The sequence below is a fragment of the Glossina fuscipes genome, unplaced genomic scaffold, assembly GCF_014805625.2.
Source record: "Glossina fuscipes isolate IAEA_lab_2018 unplaced genomic scaffold, Yale_Gfus_2 42, whole genome shotgun sequence".
NCBI lineage: Eukaryota > Metazoa > Arthropoda > Insecta > Diptera > Glossinidae > Glossina > Glossina fuscipes.
In genome coordinates this window covers 1,679,260-1,705,614 of record NW_023998426.1, presented here as the reverse complement: position 1 = coordinate 1,705,614, position 26,355 = coordinate 1,679,260, and the positions used below count along the sequence as shown (strand labels likewise).

Below are 26,355 nucleotides of genomic sequence, written 5' to 3'. Positions count from 1 at the left end.
GCCACACCTTACTATACGGTTTTTACCTCATTTCAACATCAATCCGTCAATTATTATTTTCGTATGAATCTCTTAAGTGTTTCTGCCAAACTTAAGCTTACAAAATTTCGGCTTTCGATCAGTATCTTCCTTATTACTTCAACACTTTCATCGTTTTGTGAATACTAATTGCCTTTGCAGTGTAACACTTACATTCTTAAGAAATTAACGTGCGATGATAACATACCTCACGTTTGACTATTCGCTTGCGATAGAAAGATAAAAGCCTTTAATAAATGCTTGGTATGTGCCCTACGCCACTTGTGAGAGTGTATTAAGCGCGAATGTACGGAAGACCCAAAAGAACTTCAGATAGACCAGTCTTTTATTACATCACTTGCTGAATCGATATAACCTTGTCTGTCCGTCTTGCTTTCTGCATTTGGGTGAATTTTCTTTTTCAATGGCCAGTCATTCAAGGGATGTCCTCTATTCGTGTAACACGATGACGGCATGAGAGAAGAAGTGAGGAAGGCGGCCGCAGTCTAGCAGGTCTGTGTATCGATAAGTGTTACAATTTTGCTGACTCCACACTCACTATAGCTATAAACCTGCGAACACTGACTTCTTACTCGTGGCTCTTATTCGGTACACAAATTAGTACGCTGACGTGGTTTGACACAAGAGAGAACGCTATTGAAAATTATATGGATTGCGCCTCTTTTTCGACCACTTCCCAAATAACGCCCTATTTTGAAAAATCGTTCTATGAAAGACTTTTCTAATTTTCAAAATTTCGCAACAAAACTCGCTGAATGATAGTCTTTCGATATTTTAAATTGGTGCGAAAAATTTGGTTCGCCTGGGGTAACTTTTGGAACCGGTACCCATAAAACCTGCGAAAGTTGAATCTTTATTTAATGAAAAGTAAAATTTTCAATATTTCGTGGTGAAAATTTGAAAAAATTAATGTTACCACATATGGAGCAGATTGGTCTATTTTTAGGATTCCACAGCATATAAGGATTCTCAAGATATATAAAAGCGTGTAGGCCAAAAAGCATATGATGAAGAGTTGTTCTTAATAGTAATTTGAACTAAACATTACGGGGACGAAATTTGAAACTCATGGGTCTTATTGCTGGACCCCACTCCATATAAGCTGTAAGCCCTTCAGAAATAGGTTAAACTTTTAATATTGTACAATTTGGATTGGTCGATACTGACCAGTTAGCAAGAAAAATTAAGGAATTTCGTTCCCATAGATCTTTATCTTAGACCCTAACATGTATATCTGTAATGAAAATCAAGCACTGATATGTAGAGAAAGTCCATTTTCTACGTTTCTATGAGGGAAACTGAAAAATAATAAGATTTTTAGGAAGTAAATTAAATTGTGTTAAATTTAGATAACTTCATATGATGTTTTAGGGATCCTTCGATGTACGAGCATTTAATCATGGAAAGCGCATGCCGTGTTGCCTGAAAATAATGTGCAATTATTGATGTATTATTAAAACAAAACGGACGAATAATTGTACTAAGCGAAATGTTGTAGGGTATCTAATAGCAAACCTTGCCCGACTCCCCTCTAATGTTCTTACTTGTTTTAATATGTTTTATTTATATTAACATTTTAACCTTACAAAAAAAAAAAAAGTAGGTGATAGAGAAAGGAAAGATGAGAAACCGAATCAAGAGCGATATATACTTGTATGTCAGTTACTAGAGTGTTGCTTAGAATAATTATATTCTAAGGCATTTACACTTTTTCAATGGTTTAGAGCGATTTACTTGTCTAATAACTACTAACCGCAATGCACTTAGAGAAGTACTCGAAGCTGTATTTACCTTTCTATTGCTCTACACACCCAACTCTATCAGACGGAAAGACTTTAGCAAGCATTTGACTGACTTAAGTGTATAAACTTCCTGACTGGCTTTTATAAGGAAAGAGAGAAAAAAAAAAAAAACGTCAGTTCAAGTCATTCAACTACGTGTATAGACTGTACATAATTATCAATCAATTTTTACTTTTGCTCTCAATTGATTGATTGCTAGACGCCTTTTCCTCTGAAATAATAAATAATTGTTAAGAAACGAAATAAATTTGTTTGTTTTTTTGTTTTTTTTTTCTTTATGAATTAATTGACTTTATTGACAACTTTGACCAGAAAGTTTTTTCTTTCAATCATTAATCAAAAAATTTAGAATCAAAGAGAAACGAGAATGAAAGAGAAATTTTATAAGATACCTTGTTGTATGTACGTATGTAAATACAATACAATGTCTATTGAATGCTATTGAAAATGTTAAATAAACGTTTATTAATGCTTTTGTATTGTTGTTGGGGATTTTTACACATTCCTCTTCTTTTTTTTTTTTACTTTCACTGATCTTGTTCAGAATTTTTGTATGCGTTGATTAACTATTCATAACCTGTCAATATTTAAACATATTTTAGAATTGTAGTGAAAGCTCGCTTTGTAAGGATATGCAAATGACGTTAATTCGCTTTAACAAACCTTCTCGAAAGTTTTCAGTAAGCAAAAATTAATAATTCGATATGTTCCGCTGCTTTGTCACGTCAGAGGTAGGTTTGTTCTTTCTTGCCCCACAAGATGTAACCGTTTTATAGCAATTACGATATTAGACTAGAGTTGCAATTTTTTTTTTTTTTTTTTTTTTTGTAAATGACTGGCCTCACAGGTAATGTCTACTGCACGTCCGAGCACGACAATGTTTAGGAAGAGTTATAGGTAGAAAAGAATAGAAAGGGGGACTTGTGCCTGTGTATGTTTGATTTAAAAGTCGAAAATACCCGGCAAAGTGGGAAAGAGCAGTGCTGATAGATTGTTCCATGGGTGGGAAGTGTAGTGAAAGAACGACGATATACGGCATAGTGCATCGTACGATATGCAGGCAATTCCAGGATGTGTTGATGAGAACGGTGAGAAACTCTTCTGGGCATAGTGAAAAGACTTTATTGATGAACATATCTCGTCTTAAATCCGGGTTGGGTCTTTTGATTTCTCTTGGTATGTTTTTAACTGCAACAAGTTCCACCAAAAGTTAATTAGCTTGCAATTTAGACTTCTTCTCGCAAGTTGCCATCGAAATTGTTTCGCTTCTTTTCGCTTTATCTGGCGTACAAGCTTATACCGTTGACCGCTTCGAAAGGCTTAGTGAAGTAGTTTTTACAAATAGGTTGAAATTTAGATTTCTTCTTCTTGCACGTTGTCATTCAAAGCGAGTTGCTTCTCCCGTGGCTCTACGGCTGATAGCGTTTATTGCTTTAGGTTGGCAATGTGAATTCAAAAGACACAAGACAAAGGATAGAATTGAGACTTTTGTTTTTTGCAAGCTACCAGGTCAAACTGCTTTGCTTCTCTCCGCGTTATATTGCGTAGCAGCTTATTGTGTTTATTGGTCCGCTTGTCATTTTGAATTAGTTTTTGAAATCTCTTCAATTACTTTTAAGAAGACACAATCCAAGGGATCCAATTTAGACTTTTTTTTTTTTGCAAACCACCAGAGCAAATTATTTTGCTTAGGGCTTACAGCATTTATCGCTGCAGGTTACCTGCGCGAACTAGTGTCTAAGATTAAAGCTGCCATTTGGATTTCTCCTTCTTCTCAAGTTTAACAGAAAGTTGTTTCGTTTAGTGTAACTGGTTCGTTGTACAGATTCAAAGAAAGAAAAGCAAGCCTAAGTTGATATTAAATAACCGCTTCTTGTGTCACCTTTTGTACCGGTTCTTTTCTTAATGCGTTGTATGGTGAATAGCAAATGTTTGTAACGGTTTGAATTTGTGAAATCTGATTCTCGGTCCTCTTTGAATTTTTTTTTTAAAGAAAACGAATTTGTATGGAAACAGTCTCGCCATTAATTGGATTATTATTTCTATCATACCGCACATCATATTTCTTCACTTCTTCTCTCACAATATTGTGTGACGGTTGGTTTACATTATTTATTACAAATGACTAATGAATTTGTTGTAGGGTCTCTTTGTCTTCCTTGAGCAGAACACTAGCTCCAATTGACGAAAGCCGCCAGAGTAAGTAAATTAACATTCAAATCGTTTTCATCTATCTCCTCGACCCTTTAAATTATTTCACTTTCTCTTGCACTCGATAGTTTAGCGATTACGAGTATGCTCAGAGTTTCTTCTTTCAATTCTCTTGAAATTTCTTTAATGAACATAAGACTAAGATTGAAAAAGTTCCGCCTTTAATTAGATTAGTATTGATCAAGGAATATTTCCGCTAAGAGCCACGTTTCACGTTATCTTTTCTGTCGATCAATAAAGTGAATCAGTTGTTTGAAGTCATATTAAGTTTCTTTTAAGAACATGAATATTGAGGAGGGGCAAATAATGCTTCCATTAAAACAAGGTTAGTATTGAAACATATCTTTCTGCCAAATTACTCTTTAGATTGAATTGTTTCGCGGCTCACAATGTGGTTCAATCGCTTCTTTTTTTTTCCTAACACCAAACGTTAGATTAAAACTTCATAACATATTGCTTACTTCGGTCTCTCTTGAATTAGTTGTTCTCCTGGGTTTCTTTATATATATACAAGAATTCAATGAATCATTTATATCGTTTGTTTAACTCCCATCAGCTAAGGAAACGATTAATCTGAACATGTTTTTCTCTTCCTTTACGAAAGAGTCTTGTTTTGTTTTTCAAGCTTGCTTATAAGTGCAAATAAATATATTCAAAGGATATATATAAGACATTCATTGTCTATGTTTCCCTTTCAGTTGTCTTATGTTATGTATATTTATTTGTAGGCAACTAACGTTTAATCGCTCGAAGTCTGTCTTCAGCTCAAAAGGTATGGCTTAAGGCATTTATATTTCTTCAGTAAGGCAACTAGACAGAGAGACAGACAGACAGACAGAAAGATAGACAGACAGACAGACAGACATTTTTATATGAATTGTTTAACAATAACAGCATTATGTTGATGTTGTTCTAATGTTAAGCCTTAGGTATTGTCAGCGCTTTTGCAGTGGTACATATCATGCCTATAATGGATTTACATTTAAAACCCCACAGTGATGAAGTACTAAAGAAAGAGAAAATCAAAGAAAAGCAAAAAAGAAAGAGAGAAAAAAAAAAACATTACAAAAGTAAAATGAAAAACAGAAAAAAATCATTTATACAAGTAAATCAATGTAATTTTCCTAAGAAAACAAAAGAGGAGAGAGAGAAAGAGAGAGAGGGAGAGAGAAAAAAGAAAACTTACATCACGATGTATTAGTACATGCACACTGAATACAGTGACAGACAGTTTTAGATTTCGTATAGAACGGCAAGATTTTCTTTGAAAATGCTTAAGAAATAAAAAAAAAAAAACAACTTACCTACGACTCTGGCATACATAACTCACATGATACACAACACTTTTTTTTCTCTCAAGTTTTCATAAGAGGATGTTTATCGCATCTATATGTCTGTCTGTCTGTCCGTCTGTCTGTCTGTCTTCAAGCAGTTTATTTTTTATTTTGTTTTTCTTTTTGGCTTTATGTGTGCAATGCAAACAATACAAGAATATAAAATGCAGTAGCGCATTACTTTAAATGGCCAGACAGCCGTCTAAAACGGCCGTCTTGCCTGCCACTATTTCTCTGTGCTCCCATGGAAAAAAAAACATACACATACATAATGCTTATGTACATATTATTCTACTTCAAGTTGGCTTTGTATACTTATACGGTATTAAAATTAAATTGTAATGTTAAACAATGAATTTTATATGTAAAAAAAAAAAAAAACAAAAAAATAAAAAAACACAAAAAAGAAAAAAAATTAATACACAACAACAATAAGACAAGGAACAAACACTTACACAACAAACATTAGCCACTATATAAATATTCTACGTTTATTGAAATTTCTCTACTAAAGCAAAAACAGAGGGCAACAAAAAAAAAAAAAAGAAAAAAAAAAGAAGTTATTTCCTACTCTTGCCTACATACGTATATATACCACTTGAATCGTTTACAAGTGGTAATAAACGTTTTAATATCTGTTTATGCCAAAGTGTGTCTGTTAAGCTCTTAAAAATGCCAAGCCACTGTTTTTGTTGTTGTTGTTGTTGTTGTTGTCGTTGTTGTACATAACATAACTGCTTCTTCTTCATCTTCATCTTCATCTACTTAAGACAATATCCAACCATTTTCTTCTCTCTTGACTCTTTCTTCCTTTTCCTCTCGTATTCTTATTGTCTCTATTCTAGGGTTTTTGTTTTTTTTTTTTTCTTTTTTTTTTCTTCTGAAAAAACAACACGAAAAAATTCATAAAAAAGGAAAAAATTATCTTTTTATGGCAAAATTGTAATTCGTTGTAAAGTCTGGAGCTACCCTAGGAATTTGTTTTAACTTGGAGTTTGATGTTGTCACCTTTGTCGCTTTCGCAGTCATCGGTTTGTGCCCGTTTTCAAGGTTATGCTTTAAATGGTTAAACTTCAATTTCGGATATGTTTAGAATTTTTTAAATACTTTTTTTTTGTTTTGTGTTTTTTCTCTCAAAGCAGCCTAGCTATCAGAGTAAGTTTCTTAAAATAGTCAGCGTGCGTTTCTTTGTATTTGTTTTGCTTCTTTTTTTTTTTTTTTTTTTTTTTTTTTTTTGCTTAAGCGATCTTTTAAAATAACTTTTAAGAGATAGCTTCTTATCTTTAAATATTTATCGAAAGTGATTAGAACGCTATAGTCTTGTATTAGCTGGAAAATAATCGATCATTATGTGATGACTACTTCTCGGAGCAATGCTTGGCTGTTGTCCTGCACATGTTTCACATTTCTTTCATCAAATCCTTGCTTTTAAAGCTTGTTTCCCTGCGCATACTGGATTTAGATGATTTTTTTATTAAATTCAAAATAAATAAATGGGTGTAAACATTATGGTCCGCCAGGTCCCTCCATTCCCCTACCCTAGACTAATGCAATCGTTCGTATAATTACTTTTTCCAAATAAGCCGTTATACGAGAAGTGATCTGAAAAAGTGGGCCTATCCCAATCCCGGAAACAACCGATCACTCCAGTGAATATCGTGCAAAATGTGAGCTAAGACCGAAAAACCCCGCGCCAAGGTCACTCAAAAATCGAAATGATTTTAACAGGTACGGTTGTAATGGTGTTGTGCACTACGAATTTCTTCCACCGAGACCAAATTTGCTCAAAAAGAATATTATTTGAGTTTGACGGTTGCTGTGATCAACGACTTCTACTGGTGAAAATGAAAAAAGTTTTGCTCTGCATACGATGGGATCAGCTAGGTGTAGTGCATTATGAGCTTCTAAAACCGAATGAAGCTGATGTCTGGCAATGTCGATTGAACAAATTAAACGATGCATTGCTGCAAAAACGACTAGCAACAGCGGTAAGCAGCCGAATATCATCCTCTTGCACTCACAGCGCTCGGCCACATGTTGCAAGAGCTGTCGAGAATACACTGTTACAGCTCGTATGAGAAGTTCTGCCGTATCTGTCGTATTCACTAGACATAGAGACTTGTGATTAGCGTTTGTTCAGGATGATGAAGCGTGGCTTGGTCGGTACGGTTTCGCAGTGCTAAAGAAGTGCGAAAATGGGTCGATGATTAAATCGGTGATGACATGTGAAAGATTGCAAAGAAAATTCGAAAGTCACCATCAGCAATTGACTATAGTTTGTACGTCGCAAAGCCATTGATCATTCCCTTTAAAAGTTTTCCGCTATTTTGGTGTTAAACCTCCATGGAATTTGAAAGACTGCTCTTTTGACATTTTGCTGCCTATGCACAACAAAGAGGATACTCCAAATTACGTCTTCAGGAATCTTATAGCTGAAAAAATACAAGTACTGGAGAGTAACGGTTGGAATCTTTACTACACAGACGGCTCAAAACCTACTGGTCTGCCACCTGCAAATATTTCACGAAAGTACTTCAACTTTCACAACCGAAGCCAGAGCTATCCTTCACCCTGCAAACCTTTCCCATAAAAAGAAACTCAAAGCTGTCATTGTTACTGACAGTTTGTCTGTATTTAAAGCCATAGGGAATCCTTCAACTTCTAGATGGAGCACAATCAACAAATTAAGGAATATCATTACAACGTCCGGCGAAAAAATTAAAATGTTATGGGTACCTTGTCATATCGGTTTATTGGGAAATGAGCAGGCTGATCGAGCGGCGAAGTATGCTGCTTCCGCACATCTAATTATGGATGATGTCATGGAAAAGTTGGATTTTCAAAGATACATTGGAAGAAAAGTTGAAGAGAAAATTACAGAAGGAAATCTACAATGCCATCAACGACATTGCTCTTCCATTAACCCCCAATTAACTGCAGCTTTATATCCAACAAATGTTGATAAAATCAAGATCCAAACATATTCGAGAATTCGCCTTGGTCATACAATTGCAATTCTCACCAATGGATCGTGAAGAAGTCTTCCTCTCCAATCTGCCATTGTGAACAAATTCTCACTATAAAGCACATTCCTCTGACCCTTAACCCTATGGACATTCTACAGAACAGAATATCAATACAATATATTACTTTATCAAAACTACTATACTCAGATAGCCTGTGTTGCTAGTGCTCAACGTTTTTTTTTTTTTTTTAATCTAAGAATTTATTTCATATGTCTAAAATTATAATAATAATAATAATATTTAAATAATGATTTAAACGAGTCGATCTTTTTTGTTGTCAACAAGGGAAGCTGTTTTGCTTGTTGTAGATTAGACATGTGTTATTGGGTGATTGAACTTGGTTTAAGCTCTTAATTACTGTCGATACTGTAGAAACAAATAGTAAGAGTTTAATACTCGATTAAGATTTAACGTTCGACTGTACGCATTCTATTTGTGTACCCTACACCGCTTTGTAGTACAAAGAATATTTTGAGCGGATATTTGCAACAGCAAGAAAGCCTTGTGTTTGGCTCGCCCATCGATTCAGAATCATCTTCTGATTTAATCAAAGTTTGTCCATCCGTCTTGTTTTCTTGCGTTCCGCTTACGGGCCACAATGCTTGAGATATTTTGATGAAATTTGTACTTTACGACAAGGACAAACGTTACTGGGAATGGTTCAGATCGGTCTACTTTTCCGTTCACTCCCCATAATAGATAATAAAATTTTAATTTTCAAAATTTCTCGACGAAGGTGGCTAAATAATAGTATTTCGGCATTCGGCAAATTTGGTATCAAAACTTTCGACCAGTTGGGGCAATTTTTGAAATCTGAAGTTCAAGCGACAAAAACGTATAATTTTCAATGCTTCACGATGAAAATCAGATCATAATAATGATTCAACATAAAAAATGAACTATACCAACTCCCCTAATAGGAATTTTCACGAAAATTGTTCCTTTGTAGGGCAGAAAAATCGAAGTTTTACTATGTGGTGATCAAACTTGATCCATAGTAGTAATTTTATATAAAACTGAGACTTGTGTTAGATAATGTGATGTAGGGTATTTAATGATCGACTATAATTTTCTTACTTGTCTTAATTTGCACTTCTTTCTTGTCGTGCAAGGGCAAGTAATTAGCACCGCAGAGAAACCGTTTGCAGGATCTGTCAAAGATCGCTTAACTTTCTTGATCCGGTCAGCCCCAAATTCAGTGCAAAAATTGAATGCTATCAATATCCATCTTCAAAACTTGAATAAAGTATTAGTCTTATCATCGTAGATATCGTCCAAGATGTTTTGCTTATGGAAAATTCCTAAAATTTTAAATAAAAAATTTCTTCCATGTAGTGAAGGCTCAAAATATCGCTATTAAGTGAAAAAAAAAAAAAACATTAAAAAAAAAAATCGATTATTTGCAAAATTTATAGTCGTCAGCTTAATAAAGGTAGAAAAAGAACTACCAAGGAGAGGAAGAGGCGTAAGTAAAAGTTTTAAGTTGACTGATGACACCTTCATTTTATTTCAATTTAATGGCGAAAAAGCTTTTGTTGATTCATTTGGTTTAAAAAAGCCGCTAGTGTCCACTTATTGCTTTTTAGTAGTAGCAACAACAACAACGACAATAACTCAGTTCAATTAAAGTTATACCAGTAGAGACAGCAATAAAATGAATCGCGTAAATGAAGTGAAGTAGCAAAATACAAAAAAATAAAAAAAGGAAACAACAAAAACAAAAGCAAAAGCAAAAACAGAAGCAGAAGCAGACACATAAACAGAAAAGCAAAAACACACGCGAGTGAAGAACTACTTTGCCAACAGAGAGTACAACAAACTCGCTATTAATGTATAAATATAAAAATAACATTACAAGTGCTATAAAAATAAATAAACAATAAATAACGAAAATAAATAAAAAAATAAAAAGGAATACAAACCGACAACGCGACATGCATATGAACAATGATAATAAAAATGATTAATGGCAAAAAATAAGTTGAGCTTTGTATTATGTTTTCCTATACATATACATATATATATATATACAAAATAAAATGGGAAAAAAACACTTGTGATGTACTGATGTGATGTAAACACTGTAAACGTGTCAACTTTAGTAGAGTACGTTGGCAGAATCTGTAAAAATAGATAAAATGTTTCGAATCATTCCATAAGAAATTTTTCAAGAAAAGGATTTTTTTTTTTTTGTTTTTTAAGAAATCATTCACTTCTTGTGTATCCACCTTTTCGATGACTGATAACATCTGAAGCTACGAAAAAATAAGCAGCAATGTTTTTTATTCATCTTTAGAGTGAACTTTGAATATTTGGTTTCTTGTTAATTGTGTGATAACATTTTCTTGGTGTCGATCTCTTCTTTTTCTTCTCCTTCTTAGATATCTTTCGTAAATATTTGTTAGACCCTAGAGTTTTGAAATTATCAACAATAAAATATGAGGCATCAATTTCATATCCTTCAGCAAAGCTTGATCTTTGCTTGAAAATTCTTTAAAAATCATTTAGGTTCAAGGGAGTCAGTTAGCACTGTAACGCTCTTAACACCAGCCCTTTCACATTTGATTACTTCGAGTAAACTTTTAGTTTTTATTTGTCAAATGCCACGAAATGAGAAAAGAATAATGGCTTGCAGACAGTTCCAAATTGGCGGGAAAGTTAAAGTGATGATCATGTTTGATGAAAGACGATCATAAGGAACATACATAAGGTTATCTTTATAGAAAAATAAGTCGAATAACTGTCACGACAGGTGTCAGTTAATTTTTTTTTTTAAATTTGTTTCATTCAATAATTTTGCAGAATGTTTTTAAGTGGACATATAATCCATCCTTACGGGCTTTGTCCAGATAATCAGAACAAGCAATAAATGTTGTTTTTAGGGGAATCTTTAATGTTCATCTCGGCCGTTGATGAGGGCAATTTTTACACTCATTGTTATATTGTTGATTTTGCGTACTATTCGTAATCTAATGTGATGTAATCCAATATCGTTTTTACGCTTAATGTCTGTTCATTCTTGGTTCTACTGAAGCTTTTATAATATTTTGGTCGCTTAACTGAGAAAACAACCAAATTTTAATTTTGATTGTTCCATAAAACAAAAATATGCAAATTCATTTCGAATGTTAGTCATCTCAGATGAAGGGAAATTCAATAAAGTCACTTCGGAAAGTCACTTTGTTAAAGCAACGCTTGTGATAAATTGTGAAAGTAGAAAAACGCTTAAGAATTTTACTCCCTCCTTTATGGTGTTTCGGATTTGTATCTCTGATTAAGCCAACTCTTTTTCTAAGGTCTTAAATCCTCGGCGAAGGAGAAAAGTAAGAAATTTTTAGAGACTTAGTTTGCAGGCTTTTGCGAGATCTTATTATTGAAAATCATTTTCATCCCAAATTTTAAGAAAACTTTAAATATTTCTTGGTAACCTTAGGAATTGCCATTTCCATGATAATAAGTACCTATAAGCCATAGGTAGGGACCTCTGAAATATATATATTTCCCATGGACAAATATATTTATATATAAATGCACTATGAGATGGTGCGTAATGGGTTGATTGAAAAGCTCTGTGATATTTTAAATGATATATTGATTGGTTTGAAAGAAAATTTCGGTTTTACATATACTGTGCTTAACAGACGTAAACTCTCAGTGATCTCATTTTGTTTTTATCAACTGATACTGGCCCTCTAGAACGGTGGCGGAAAAAAGGAAAAACGACTTTTTGCAAACCAGTCTTGGCACTGGCGTTCTGTCCTTTCATCGCCTCCATATGCGTCCAATGATTTTTTTCTGGCTTGAACGTCATTTTGACCTTTCCACTAGTCGAAGAACTAGTAAGTAAGTCGACAATTGCATTTTCCATACTTAATATGGCAGCAGAGGGAAGCTTTTGCGCAGAATCAAATAAAACTTTTTCGAGACAAGTATTGCTAACTTGGCTGTGAAAAGATGCCATTAAATCCATGACTTTTCGAACAACCTAATATTTGAATTTGAAAATTTTTGTGTTCCTCAGCAGTCGAATAGTTGATGCCGAGCATCAAGTGGGTTACTACCCAACATGGGGCGCGAAATATTACTATTGTCCGGATCGACAATTTTTTTTCGAAACTGAAATTCCCACAGTGTCGCATAATTTCCCAGAAACAACCAATGTAGCCAAAATGGCTTCCGCTCTGGAATTCGTGCTAAATGTGCTTCATCCAACTTCAATTTATTCACTCTACAGTGAGCAACTAACTGATGCAGGCTATTGGAAATAGTTAGTTACCTTATCCTACGCGAGGTACGCTAATTAATGGGATCCCACAAGATACATTCTACTTGTTTAGCTTGACCGGGCAAACAAAATTACTTTTAGATCGTAAACTAAGGCAGTCGCTCACTTATTACATAAAAGCTGAATAATTTACAATTAGGCCGGTTAATGAGAGTGAATGGATATATGACAGACGCATGCTTCAGAAACAACATGAAAACTACATATATTATTGAATAAAGAACGATTCTAAGAAGAAAATGGGCAGGACAGGCCAATAGGCCAAAAGCTATGAGGATTGGCTGAAAAGTTGCCGACCAAAGTACGAACAACTTTCGATGACTCTTTATGTAACGATCTGGCGTCCAAGATTCACTTCAAAGCAGGAATATTTTGCTTGTTTATTGTTAGACAAGCAAAATGTAGTAAATTTATCCTTACATTCGTAAGGTAGAGAGATAACGCCTTGCGGACTAGTTGTCAGTGCGATAAGTTTCTCGGGATGCGCCTGCCAGGAATTAAATCTTAAAATCTTTATAGTCTGCATCCTATTACGCAGAATTAATATCTAGAGGAGGTTAAAGAAAACCGTTTACGGGCAACCGCATAAACTTTAATATGTCTTACGAGTATTAACGAAAGATAGGTTTAATTAAAAATAGTCCAATTCGATCCTTTATTGAATTCCTTACTTCTGAAAAGTCAACAACAACTCATATAATATTTAATTACGAATGAACCTTTTTTCAAAGCTTATTTGATAGGTGGTGGGTAACGAAAAACAACAACAATTAACTTTACAATTAACAGTGAAGTTGATGATGTGAAAAAGAAAACTTTAAAAGAAAAAAGTAGTTATGCATAACTTCTTTGTGCGCTTAAAATCTCAATTTAATGCATTTGCGACCACTAGCACAATACCCGCGAGCCCAGCTACCCCTAACGCGATCGTTAAAGAAGAGCGAGCGTCATCCTTGCCCTACGACGTAACTGGACGAATTATAAAACAACGTCGTCACAACTCAGCGCCCGATATGGAACTGCAACGTACTCGTTCATTGAAAGCAATACGAGTACGCAAAGTTTCGAAAGGTTCCTTAAAATCAGTAAGACGTGGTACAGTTTGCGTTACTGTTAGTACACACGCTTCATCGGTATTCTATAATACCGAAATTGAGGTAATTGTTGCCGCCATATGTTGTAAGCGTCTGACTGATACTGTTATACGCGATGTAATTACACATAATAATCATTTTAGGCGTTTAATTAAAAAAAAAAAAATTACAACAACAATAACATGAGCAATTTACGGTTATAACCACATCTGTGTAATTTTGTTGTATTTGTTGTTCCTTCTTTTTTTTTTTTTTTTTTTTTTTTTGTTTAAGAGCTAATCATAATTTGTGTTGTAATTATTGTTCACGCATACATAGACAGCGCACATATATAAATACATGTATATATATAGATTAGTGTGTGTTCGCTCATGCATCATTCATCACTTCACCTCTACTCAAATAATTTAATATTGTAATTGTTATGCTATTTGGATATGTGTATATGTACATATATATATATATATATATATATATATATATATATATATACATATATGTAAGTGTGCGTGTGTATATGTATGTCATAATCTCTGGAATTTTTTTTTGTAGAAAATTCTTGCATATAATAATAACGGTAATTTACTTGAAGACACTAAATGGCTACCAAACCGCACGCTGCTTTACGGCCAACTTGATCAACAATCCATCACTTAACAAAATAGATGATTTTCCACTTGTTTTACGCGGCATTTCTCACTCATACTTCTTCAAATACTTTATGTCGTCTTCTTTTATTTTCATGTCAAGAATTTCCATCCAACACACACAAACACACACACACACACAGAATACAGTTGTTTCATGTTTGTTTATATGTTTTGTTTAATCTATCTATCATCATCATCATTATCATGGTTGGTTTCCCCTTGACTTGACCATGAAAATTAATTCAATTATATCGGTATTTTGTTGTTGTAGTATTTGTGTGTGTTTGTTATCGTAATTATTAATTTTATTATTGCTATTGCGTTTCTTAACCTTGTTTTAATAGTTAATGTTGTACATTTTTGAAATGTTTTTATAGTCTGTTTTAATATTGAAATTCTTCATTTGCTGGGTAAATTCTCTTGGCCAACAATATATATTTTTTCAAACGATTTAACATTATTGTTAAAAAAAAAAAAAAAAAACTTGTTGTGAACTGAATGATTAATTTTTTAAAATATGTTATGTCGCTTAAGTCGCTTAAACTTTGGCTATGCATTTATGACTCAGTCAGTCAGTTGTTGTCATCATATTTTACATAATTTTAAATGATTTAGCAGAATTTTGCTTTAAATAGGACAAGTTTGCATAAAAGAATCAGAATTGTTCAAGAACACAACAAGGGTACCAACTAACGACGGAGGAGAACATCCGTCGAATTTTTTACTTTCAATTATTTGATTTTTTACGGAATGGAGTTATATTGCGTTTTGCCCCATCATCTTGTTAAAAACAATTCTTATCCCAAAAGTTTATCCTAAAAGTATGCTAAAAAAAAACAGTTTGCGTGGATACATGCTAGCTTTCTTAAAATGTGTTGTAGCAATTCTTGCATATGTTTTGATCATTTTTTCACTTGGAAAAAGCATTTAGTGAGAAAGGTTGGTGTAATATATTTTTATATTATATAAATGAAATATTTTCCATCATTTTCTACAACTTTTTCCCCTTTTTTCTGCCAATATGGCGATATCGTAATTGTGACTTTTTGCGTTTAGGAATGGCATAGCGGATCCACTTTACATTGCCAGTCACATTAGGCCAAAGCCTGGCATACAATGTTGACAGGGTTTCAAATGGTTTTTTTCAGTTACTTTGTGTGCTAGTAATTTTCCCTCCTTTTGGATATTTCCCATCGCATGTAAAGGTCTAAAAGCAGTCGTCGATTGTTCGAAAGCTGTTTCAGAGTTTAAGTAGTGTTTTCGTCTCAATTTTCGTCCGGCAATTCATTGTCTTCGAAATTTTTTTCATCTCCAGGCCGTTCTTTGTCATTGACATCAAACTAGTCACTTTTAATCAATTGAAACGATTGGGATATGATAGAGAAGCATCTAAAAGTGTTTCTTAAGCTACCGCAGCAAATATCTTCAAGTCAAACAGCAAAAGTAATGAACGTTGAAAATGCAGTTTTGAGCCTTCCATGACCAGCATCTGTGTAATACTTAAAGGAAAACTATTACTTTCTATAGAGAAAGATGTCAAAATCATTCAATTTAATCGATTTGTGTACTTTTATGATTGTCACCAACAGATGTAACCGATCAAAATACATGCAAACACCTATCATTATCTCTACTGCGTCCGCTTTTGTTGTCATATTGTTAGTAAAGAGCCACTACGAAAAATCTACATGATGATTCGAAATTACTGACAGGCGCATGTTCACTTATTCGTGTGCTTCGCGAAAATTTAGTTTGACGCCAGGAATACTGCCTTGACTAAAAAAGAATTTTGATCAATTTGCCTAAACTGCAAACATTATTGAAGCTTTCGTTGTATTTATAGGAAGAAAATAGGTAGTGCTCCACTAGAAACAACTTGCATAAAGAAGATTAGAAAGAACGTACAATTTCGCAACGTATTCTTAAAAAAAAATTATAGTCTAATCTAATTTGAACTAATCTATTTGACTATGGTTTTTGCGATAATCTCGATCGTAATTTGAATATGTTACTAGACAGCAAGTTTACGATCGAAAGATTTTTCATTCGATAGTAAGAACAGCACTTGTTCTAGCGACATCTTTAAATTCTTCATTCCTTGCTCGATTTCGATGACAATAAAAGGGGCTCTGGATGATGTTAAGCTAAGCGAAGAGACGGAAGACGGTACGGAATTTATTTCAAATTGTGTCCCAATATTTTGATTATAATCTCACTGTTGCTTTGTGTATTTAAGAAAATAGTACGGCTTTCAGGGTAAATGTACGTCAAGTATTGAACGAAATTGAATAGATAACGTCCTTGACAGTGAAATTTGGGAAACAAAAAAGTGGAATGGACATGAGTCTAATTTAAGAGTGCAATTGTCAGAGAATGGTGGCTGAGCGTAACGAGAATTTGCTACGCCCAGAAATATTTGTTGGTGGCATAGTTTCAATATATTTTAGGACGATGTGTAAAGATAAATGGAATTGGAGCGATATATATAGGCCACATTCTGAAAAATGACCAAGCGCCTTCATTTAAGTTCACGAACTGGCATTGGTTGGCTGACGGATGATTTTTTTTGTTTTGTTTAGTTGAGCTTCAGAATCTGGAGAAAACCGATTTTTCATGTAACGAAAGACACTTTATTAAAATTTTGGTACAGGTGCCGTTCTTTTCGCCTCTTTTTTGTTGGACTTTCTTTATTTCGTTCACTTCCCATTAGCTTTCCTTATATTGATACCTCTTCTCCGTCTTTTAATGGGAAACTTGTTTCCCGTTGTTCATGTAGAAGCACCTACGGAAAAAATTTATCTACGTATTTTTAATTGTAGAGAAATTACGAACAATTTTGGGAGAACAAAAATCTGGACAGACTAATATTTTTATCATTTGAGGAAGATAATTAAGCAAGTTTACTGATTCATGCAAGCTTTGTAACGAGTCGAGCGAAATATTTTATGATATATTAATACGCGGCCATCTCCGATAGGCGACACTAGGTGTTTGGTGAATACGTGATAACGCTAGGTACAATATTGTGCTCCCAACCAAAGAATAAGGCGGGCATGATAAGAGCTTTCAAGCTGGCGCGCTAGGGGCATGGATCGTTTCCACATTGTACGCATTGTTCATATAGTTTAATACAACAGGAAACAAATGATATGTTATGTGAGATGCGCAACAAAGTCCTCGTTTACCTTTTTCTTCTCTTAACCGGTTTTTATTTCATGTATTTTACATTGAAATCTACCGAGTACTAAGTTCCTCAAGAATTCATTTATCACACTGTATGTCTTACATAGATGAAATGAAAAAGCAAAAGAGAATTAACAATAAGGATGGATGGATAATACGATTGGTTTGTAAGGTTGGAATTGCTTTAAGCAACAATTAGAGTTACCAACTGTACTAACTATGTACAGCAAGGAGTCTTACGATCCACATCTCAAACTTTTGTCATTTCGTTTTCTAACAAGCAGATACACACATCATAGTATTATAACTTATAGATGATATTAGGAATTTTATCCCTCCATTTATTTATATATCTAAATTTTATGCTTAAATATATCTAAAAAATGTTATGTAACTAGTAGAGTTCTATTAGCTTGAATTCTTTTAAATAAGTGACTTGTTTATTATATAACGAAAATAAATGCATATTTTCTTTTTAGGGCGATTATATAAAACATCCTGTGTTATATGAGTTAAGCCACAAATATGGTTTCACGGATAATTTACCGGAAAGTGCTTTACCAGATCGTCTCGAAGAGATTAAGGAGGCGATACGACGTGAAATACGTAAAGAATTGAAGATAAAGGAAGGCGCTGAAAAATTGCGTGAAGTTGCCAAAGATCGTCGTTCATTGAACGATGTTGCCACCATTGTGAAGAAGAGTAACAGTAAAATTGCGGAATTAAAATCTGAATTGCAAGAGCTCGAATCACAAATACTCTTAACACAGGGGAATACGGCGGTGACTAATAATGGCAGAGGTAGGTGACAAAAACAAAAAAAAAAAAAACAACAAAAAATAACATGTATTTATATAAAAGTAAAAAAAAATTTTCACACACTACAACTTGCAATAAAACATAATACAGTGAAGTACAAAACAAAAAAAAGAAGAAAATTAGTTATAACTTGAGACAAAAATTTGGTCGTTCAATTGTAAACTGGTTATCATTTTCAGAAATAACGAAATAAGAGCGATATGTACCCGCTATCAGAGCGTAAGGAAAAGGAGATAAATTCAAGTTTCTATTACTCCGTCCGTTACACCTTTTTGACAGAGGATCAGTGAGAATCTGATTAAATCGTATTTGTTTGTTTATCTGGCCAAGGAGTTCTCATAGGAGGAGGTCGTATAAGTTATGAAAGAGGCATGAAACGCATAGCAAATATACGTGCGTGGCGGGGCATATATGTTTTTACGAATGGAAGATCGTAATGAGTGTCTTCCAGACGCCTGGAATGAAAACATACCATTCACTGATATATCTTAGCTTTCCCCTTTTATATATCAAATTAATGGATTAAAATCAGCCCTGGCCCACGATTAAACCCCCTGTACCGTTTCGCGTAATACAATTGTTCTCTTCGTTCCCCTCACAAAATATCTCAAATTACAGTTTGTTCTTATATCGGAATTGCCTTCTAGAGAGGATCCTTATACGGAGAGGGACTCTAGTATAGATCTATGTAATCCACTGTTGCCACAGTTATCATCAAAAATAATAAATACTAAACCATATAAAGCTGGGAAGGCCGATCCCATGACATGCAAATTTTTATGCATCCACTTAATAGTAAGCAATAACGCTACTGGTCACCGAATTTTGTGGCGAAATCTTAATAATCGCAGGTTTTTTGAATATAGCGTCCCTCCAAAATAGTGCTGTGTATTAGATTAGAGCTTAAATGTAATCGGATCTGTCCAACTTCAATAGGATTCATGCGTGGCTCAACTTCTTCAAAATATCTCGAAATTTGCTCACCTGTAGTTTGAAAGTAACAGTATGCAGATGTATGGATACTAACTTGATTCAGGAGAGAGTTTTGCATCCATTGATGTAATAAAAAAGTAGAGCCTATCTTAGCTTCTTCACACTGCTGCATTCATTCATTCGAAGGAACTTGTTATGATCTGGCACAACTTTAGTGTGCAGCGTATAAAAATTCTTATGTATTTTGTTGATGTTGTGGGCGTGGGCGCATTAATTGATTGAGTGACACTTAATGTCGTTATATAATTTTAGGAAATATTCGTGCCAAGTCTTATATCTAGTTTGGAAGTTTAGTATATATATTGGAGGTTTCTCGCATATTAGCAAGTTCGTAATTGGTTTATGTCATTTCTGACCGAAATTTGAAATTGTCTTCGTAAACGTTTGCGGCAAGTTTTAAATCAATGTGCGATATGAACTTCGTTTAAATTATTGTGCCTGTCAAGCGCGGTTGCAGGCAGAAGGATCGCGTCCATTCGATATCGATTGCAGATTTCAGCTATTGGGTGACTAGCGGGCAGCTAGCGTTCCTCCATCAAACGGGCATGCTCTGTGCGCGTGGGAGCGTGAGAGCGTATATATATGTATTAGGTTCCCCTATCAATCTAACAGTTGCATTTTGGAGTTGCTTTCGAGGAAATTGGTTTAGTGTCAGGTCTCCTGCTTCTACTCCTGTCAACCCAAAGAGCGGTAAAGGTGAACAATTGGTCCACAGTTACCATTTTGCCATCTAAATTTTCCTATCATTGTCTTCGGACGTGATTTAAATTGGTCCAAGAGCGCACCCGGAATTATCGAGAACACACGCTTATACGGTTCTCGAAGTTCTACCAAATTTTATAATTCTTCGTAACGATAAAACACAAACTAGTCGTGCGTAATGAAAGACTCGGTCCGAATTAACTAAAAAACAAAATATTCTCTTCATTTTTAGTTTGTTTTGTTTTCAGATGATTATGGGCAGATACTTCATTCCAAATAGGAATTTTTTTTTTTTTCTTATACTACTTGAATTACTGGAATTTCAGTCAAGTGTTACAATTTGCTCAAGTTGCTGAATGAGTGACAGTTGATTGATGTCAATAAAAAGCGTTAAAGATGTAATTATGAAACAATTGTTTGCTTTATTTTTACTTGAGAGAAAGTAGCCTATGCTAGTCAGTATATTTTATGCAGAGAACAAAAGCTACGCTCTTACTTAAAAGATTGGACAGACATAGCAGACACTTATCAAGAATATTTTTCAAAATGTGTTGCGGCATATTGGCTAAGACAAATCCGCGAATTATATATATATCTGATTAAAATAGAATTCTGGGCTCAGACGGCCAAACGCACGTCCTTCCGTCTGCCATCTCTTGTGGAAACATGTAAGTCGCATTAACCGAGATTCGAAGCAGAAAAGTAGCGAAACATCTAAAAGTCGTATACTACTGATTCACCCTTTACTCATCTATTCCCCCTAGGGGATGTATCTATCGCAATTGCATGTTCGTCTTACCTTGTAAGAGCGCAGACAGTTGACAGTAATTCAATTCTTTCTGTAAGTAATTAAAAATTGATTCGAATCAGTGATGCAATCAAGAATATTTCGAGTATATTTTTTACCAAAGATGTAAGCTTCAATTGTAAAATAAGTTTAGAAAAGAAACAGATTGCATTCCACTTCAAGTTTTATAGTTTTGTTGCGATTCGGTGTTGAAATGCAATCGACTCCTGTCGACTGCGATCAACCTGTTGATTATCCCTAATTTAAACTCTATATGGTAAAGACGCGAAAGTGTTAAAAAAACGAATACAACATAAACAATGCATTGATATGTGGGTTATTGGCTATACGAATAAAAATTGCGTGAGAGATATGGTATGGTATGTGTTTTAGTTTTTGGTGAGCACCAACAGCTGCAGTTATTATTTTTGTTGTAAATAAAGTTGCGACGGCAAGTTGTTATGCTTACTATCCAAGTTTGAGGGTATACTGTTTGTTTTTCCGTTTGTCACAAAGTACATGTGAGGACTTCTGATTAGCTAATCACGGTGGGCCGACTTAGCCCTGTTCATATCTCTGTCTCCATATCTTCTAATATTGGAGGCTGCGTAGAAGTTCAAATTGAGACTAAGCCCAGTGCACTTATTTGGTGGTCGCAGAGAAAGTTTATTAATGGATTTAATTCCTGGGAAAGAATGCGTACAAGAACGCGCATAATATACAATCTGTAGAATATATTTATCTAAAACCTAAAGTAAATATTTATCCGGACCATGTCAGACTTTTATGAAATTTCGAGAATGAATTAGTCTGTCATCATCCCACATTAAGCAAAAAACCCTTAACGCTAGTGAAGATGTTTCAAAGTGGCATAGGACACCGTAATGGGAACCAAATTCTAGTTTCTAAGACCAGATCAGTGTAAACTGTTTTAATCAAATAACTGGCATAGGGCCACATTGTTAACATGATTTCAAGAAGACACTCGAAGTGATTCGCTCGTGGCAAAGTTCTTACGACCTATTAGAAATTTTGAACTAAAACCTGCCACAACTATTTCTTACGGCCACTAAAAGGGTGATTGTAAACTGTTTGGATCGAATATTGGACATCCTCATCCAATTGGCAGGCCTCGACTTTTAATATACGAGAAATTTTTAACTTAAACTTAGAGTAACTACTTTATAGGGCCATGTAAAGGGTAAGTATTAGTAGTTTTGATCGAATGTTCGACATACTCACCTCAATGGGACGCTACATCACGTTTTAGAAAAAAGATTCTTAACTTGGGACCCACATGAAATTTTGACCTAAGACGTGGCACATGTATTTAAAAGGCTGAGTACAAAAAGTTTCGATCGAATAATTGATTTGCTCGCGGAGTTAACAGACCTTAATAGGACCCTACATCCCGTTCTAGAAAAAAGATTCCCAGCTTACGACTCAAAAGAATTTTTGAACTAAAATTTGTTGCAGATGTCTTTTAGGGCCACTTAAAAGGTCGAAACGAGAAAGTTGCGATCGACCAAATAAGGCGACCACCGTTACTAAAAACCCTTTATTTTTTCGTATATAGTGCTGGGAGTTACAAGATTCGTCTTAAGGCGAATGCAATTGTGTCGATTGTCTTTTTTTTTTTTATCGTTTTTCATCATATGCTTTTGCGTGTGAGCGTGCAAGCATCGTGTGAATATATATACACACTCCATGTATACATTTGTTATTGTTCACAGCTTCAACAATTCATTTAGAATTGCATCATAACATCACCATAGCATTATAGAAATGGGAAAACATGTCAAAGAAATTGTTTGCCAACGTGTATATGTAAATGCATGTGTGTGCATGTGTAAAGTGTGTATGTTGGTTATTGCTTCTGTTTATTATACCGGAAATAGTACTAAACATATAAAGGGAGCATCTGAAAGCACTTAAGCATACGAACAATGACATATATATATATATATATCGTACATATCATGGGCGAATGTTCGTTTGTTCGTTCGCACTTTCTTTCGTTCGATGACAATGTCCCCATAATTGAAACTGCATTGACAAGGAAATTCACAGCCACATATGAAATATACAGAGAGCGGAGGCGGCGTACTTCTGCTTGATTTATATCGAAAGCATTTATTGACTTTTCAAACGCTCATGCCGAACGAATCTGCTACATCGTCTCTATGTCGCCTTAATTGTTTTTTAAATAATAAATGAAAATAAAAGAAAAGCTTTTTAAATTTGTAAAAAAAATTTAATTAAAATTTGTATTTGTATTCGTTCACCTTTACAGATATCCTCCTGCCGAATGCACTCTCACAAGGCAGCCTGGGGAGCAATTCACAGTCAAGTGATCGTAATAATGGGGGCAGCGGTGATGGTCTCATATCGGGCGGCCACGAACAGCTTAGTGCCAACGATAAGCTAATGTTATCATTGGAAAAACAACTAAATATTGAGATGAAAGTTAAGAATGGCGCTGAGAATATGATACAATCATTGCAAAGCGGTCATTATGGACGTGATAAGAAACTGTTGGCGGAAGCTCAACAAATGTTAACCGATTCGAAAGCGAAAATTGAATTCTTACGTTTGCGCATCTTAAAAGTCAAGCAGAACAAGGAACATGCAAACAAGCTGGCAGCTCAGATTGTCGCAAATGCCGAAGAGAATGGTGGCAGCGGAGTTGGAGGTGTTGGCGGCTTAATGCCGCAACGTTTGGAGACATCATTGGAAGAACGCATCGAAGAGTTGAGGCATCGTTTACGCATCGAAGCAGCTGTAGTGGACGGAGCTAAAAATGTGATACGTATTTTACAGAATAATAAAGTACCGGATAAGAAAGCGTTACAAGAGGTAAGCGTAACTTAACCATAAAACAAAAAAACAATTTACATTTGGAGAAAATATTTTTGGCTTGTGAGATACGATTAAATGGAAAAATGCAAAAAAAAGTCTATCGCTACTATCGAGTGGAATAGAACATCCAGCCTCTCCAGTAGAATAAGATAAGACATTGCAGTATGAGAGTGGATGAGATCTATGGTAAACATTAGCCTTTTACAGAATTGCGCAACTTTAGCGAGTATTACGCCCTAAAAGCCTCAGCAGCAATAATGATGGTTACTGTTTTTTTGTTGTACTCTCCCGGAATATTATATGCGACTCATGCTAATGGTAAGTAGGCATAACAGCATGACAGCACATTTAGCAGTGCCTTCGAAAAGGTGTGCATCTACGGTTGTTGTTTGAGTAAAGGTCACAAGTTAGGGATAGTCCGCCACTTATAATGTTGAGAAGATGTCGTTATGGAACATATACTTAGCTTTACCTCCTACATTTACTATATTTATCTTTAAGAAATAACGTCGCTTGAGCTCATTTCATCTTTCTTCATAAAAAGCTTCTAAAACTCTATAATAAATCGTTCTCTACATGATCTCGGCTTTGGGATGACAATGCCATAGATAACCTACTTGTGCCAAAGTGAGCTAATTCGGACTCGCAGTCATTCGGAAGCTGAACTTCATATAAACTCAAGTCTCATCGACAGTTAACAAATTATTTAGTAAATCCATGCGAAGGGAAATGTTGGGCATAGCGTTTATGGCTAAGTGAATCAAGTATGACATATCTGCTCCGGCAGTGTTGGATCGCGTCTCATTTAATCTTTCGTCTAGGGTTCTAAGGCGGTACTTTTCTGCGAGATTCACGCAGTGCCGGACCAATTGTTTTCGGTGTAATTCCTTTCGGGTCTTATGTGTAGTGTGCATTAGAACACTTTAGACCCATTTTTCATTTCCTAAGACTTCCGGGGACTTTGAGAAATATTAAATTATATGAATATTGTTTTGTTATGCAATGCATTAGTGTTGACGCCTGATCAATTGATACATATTTCTTTATAATGAAGTTGTTTTTTACATTAAATTATAATTTTAATCGTAACGTCAGCTGGTAGGAGAACATTGTGTAGCTAGCAATATTAAATAAATATTTGCAAAAATCGATTGAATGGCAATAATGTCATTCATGCCAGTGCAACCACTGGACTAACACTCCTGTTTGGTGCAGACGGTTACGTGCTACTTCTTGTATAGATACGGCTATCAGACAAATACTAAAGATTCATTGTTCAATTCAAGTATTTACCTGTTGAGGACGGCCGCACACAAGCATTTGTCAATGAAAAATGGGGAACTCTATGCTCAGAGTAAGTAATTAGTGCATTATACCCGTAGTACTTTAAGGCATCTTTGCTTATTTTTGCTGACTTACCCTCTTCACTCCCTTACTGGTTGTTGTCATTCACTGGTTAGGTGAGATGACTTGGTTGATTTCACTTTCTACTTTGCTCTTGAATCCTCGATCCCGTGAAAACTGCATTCACCTCGGACGAAGAGTTAGTGGACCACGATTAAAAAAGAAGAGAAAACATGGGAAAGTTTCTTATCATTACATAGGATTCAAGGATCCCCCGGACAATCAATATCGTTTGCTATCGAACGGTGAACTTGCGATTATCTGTATCCTTCGCCTTGACCTAACTGAAATTTGATACCGCTGTCGAATCTCTATACCCAAAATTTGATCAAATTTACATACACCTGATGAGGGAGATCCGAAAAAAAAATAGGAAAGTTTCTTAGGATTATCACGATATAAGATTTAGGGGTTTTCCGTTTATCCTCCAGTTAGTCAATATCGTTTGCTGCCGAATGATGAAACCTCCCATTTTCTGTATTCTTCGCGTTTACCTAACTCAAATTTTATATCATTGTCGAATTTCTATTCTGCTCAAATTTACATACACTTGCTGAGGTAGGTTCGAAAAAAAAAGCAAAGGCAGATTTAACGAAAAAAAATGTTTATATTATTTCCAATAAGTAACAGATTTTCTGAAAAGTGAATTAAAATTATGAAGAATTTTATAGTAATAAAAAGTTTCTCATTAAAATTGATTTCATGTTGCGGTTGCGATTCGCAATATACGTTATTGACGATAATGTAAGAACACACCAAACACACATCAACCAATTAATAAAATAACTAAACACATTCATAAAATGATTACTTTGAAAATTATAGAAAAAACAGAACAATGAATGAACGAGGGAGAGCAGACCCGTTGCTGGTCTGTCCGCTGTTTAAGAGTTTCTCTTCAAGACATGAAAACGATTTGACAAATGTTTCCTGAAACGAGTGAATTTACTATTTTTTATTTACGTTACTGTCGATCTCAAAACGCCAGTTCTTACCGTGTATTGCATGCTTACGAGCGTTTGCGTCGTCCACGATAGAAATTTCGTCTATAAATCTGTCTAGTATCAGTTCTTACTCTGCAGCGATTGCCGCCTGAATGGCTGAGCATTTGCGCTTGATTATTATTAGTGAAGATATTTTGCATTATTTGGAAGATTGAGTTATGGA

General features: G+C 34.7%; 1 protein-coding gene across 6 annotated transcripts in view; it reads left to right on the top strand.

Annotated features, from left to right (window-relative positions):
- LOC119637045 (serine/threonine-protein kinase N) overlaps positions 1 to 26,355 on the top strand; it is a 128,201-nt gene that overhangs the window by 65,555 nt on the left and 36,291 nt on the right. For 2 of the 6 annotated variants that reach the window (XM_038032841.1, XM_038032840.1), the window contains 2 exons: positions 18,104 to 18,425; positions 23,219 to 23,781. In XM_038032841.1, coding sequence (XP_037888769.1) covers positions 18,104 to 18,425; positions 23,219 to 23,781 — 885 coding nt within the window. Of the gene's footprint in view, positions 1 to 13,337; positions 13,855 to 18,103; positions 18,426 to 23,218; positions 23,782 to 26,355 lie in introns of those variants that run through there. The other 4 variants (XM_038032838.1, XM_038032839.1, XM_038032842.1 and 1 more) reach the window with 4 other exon arrangements.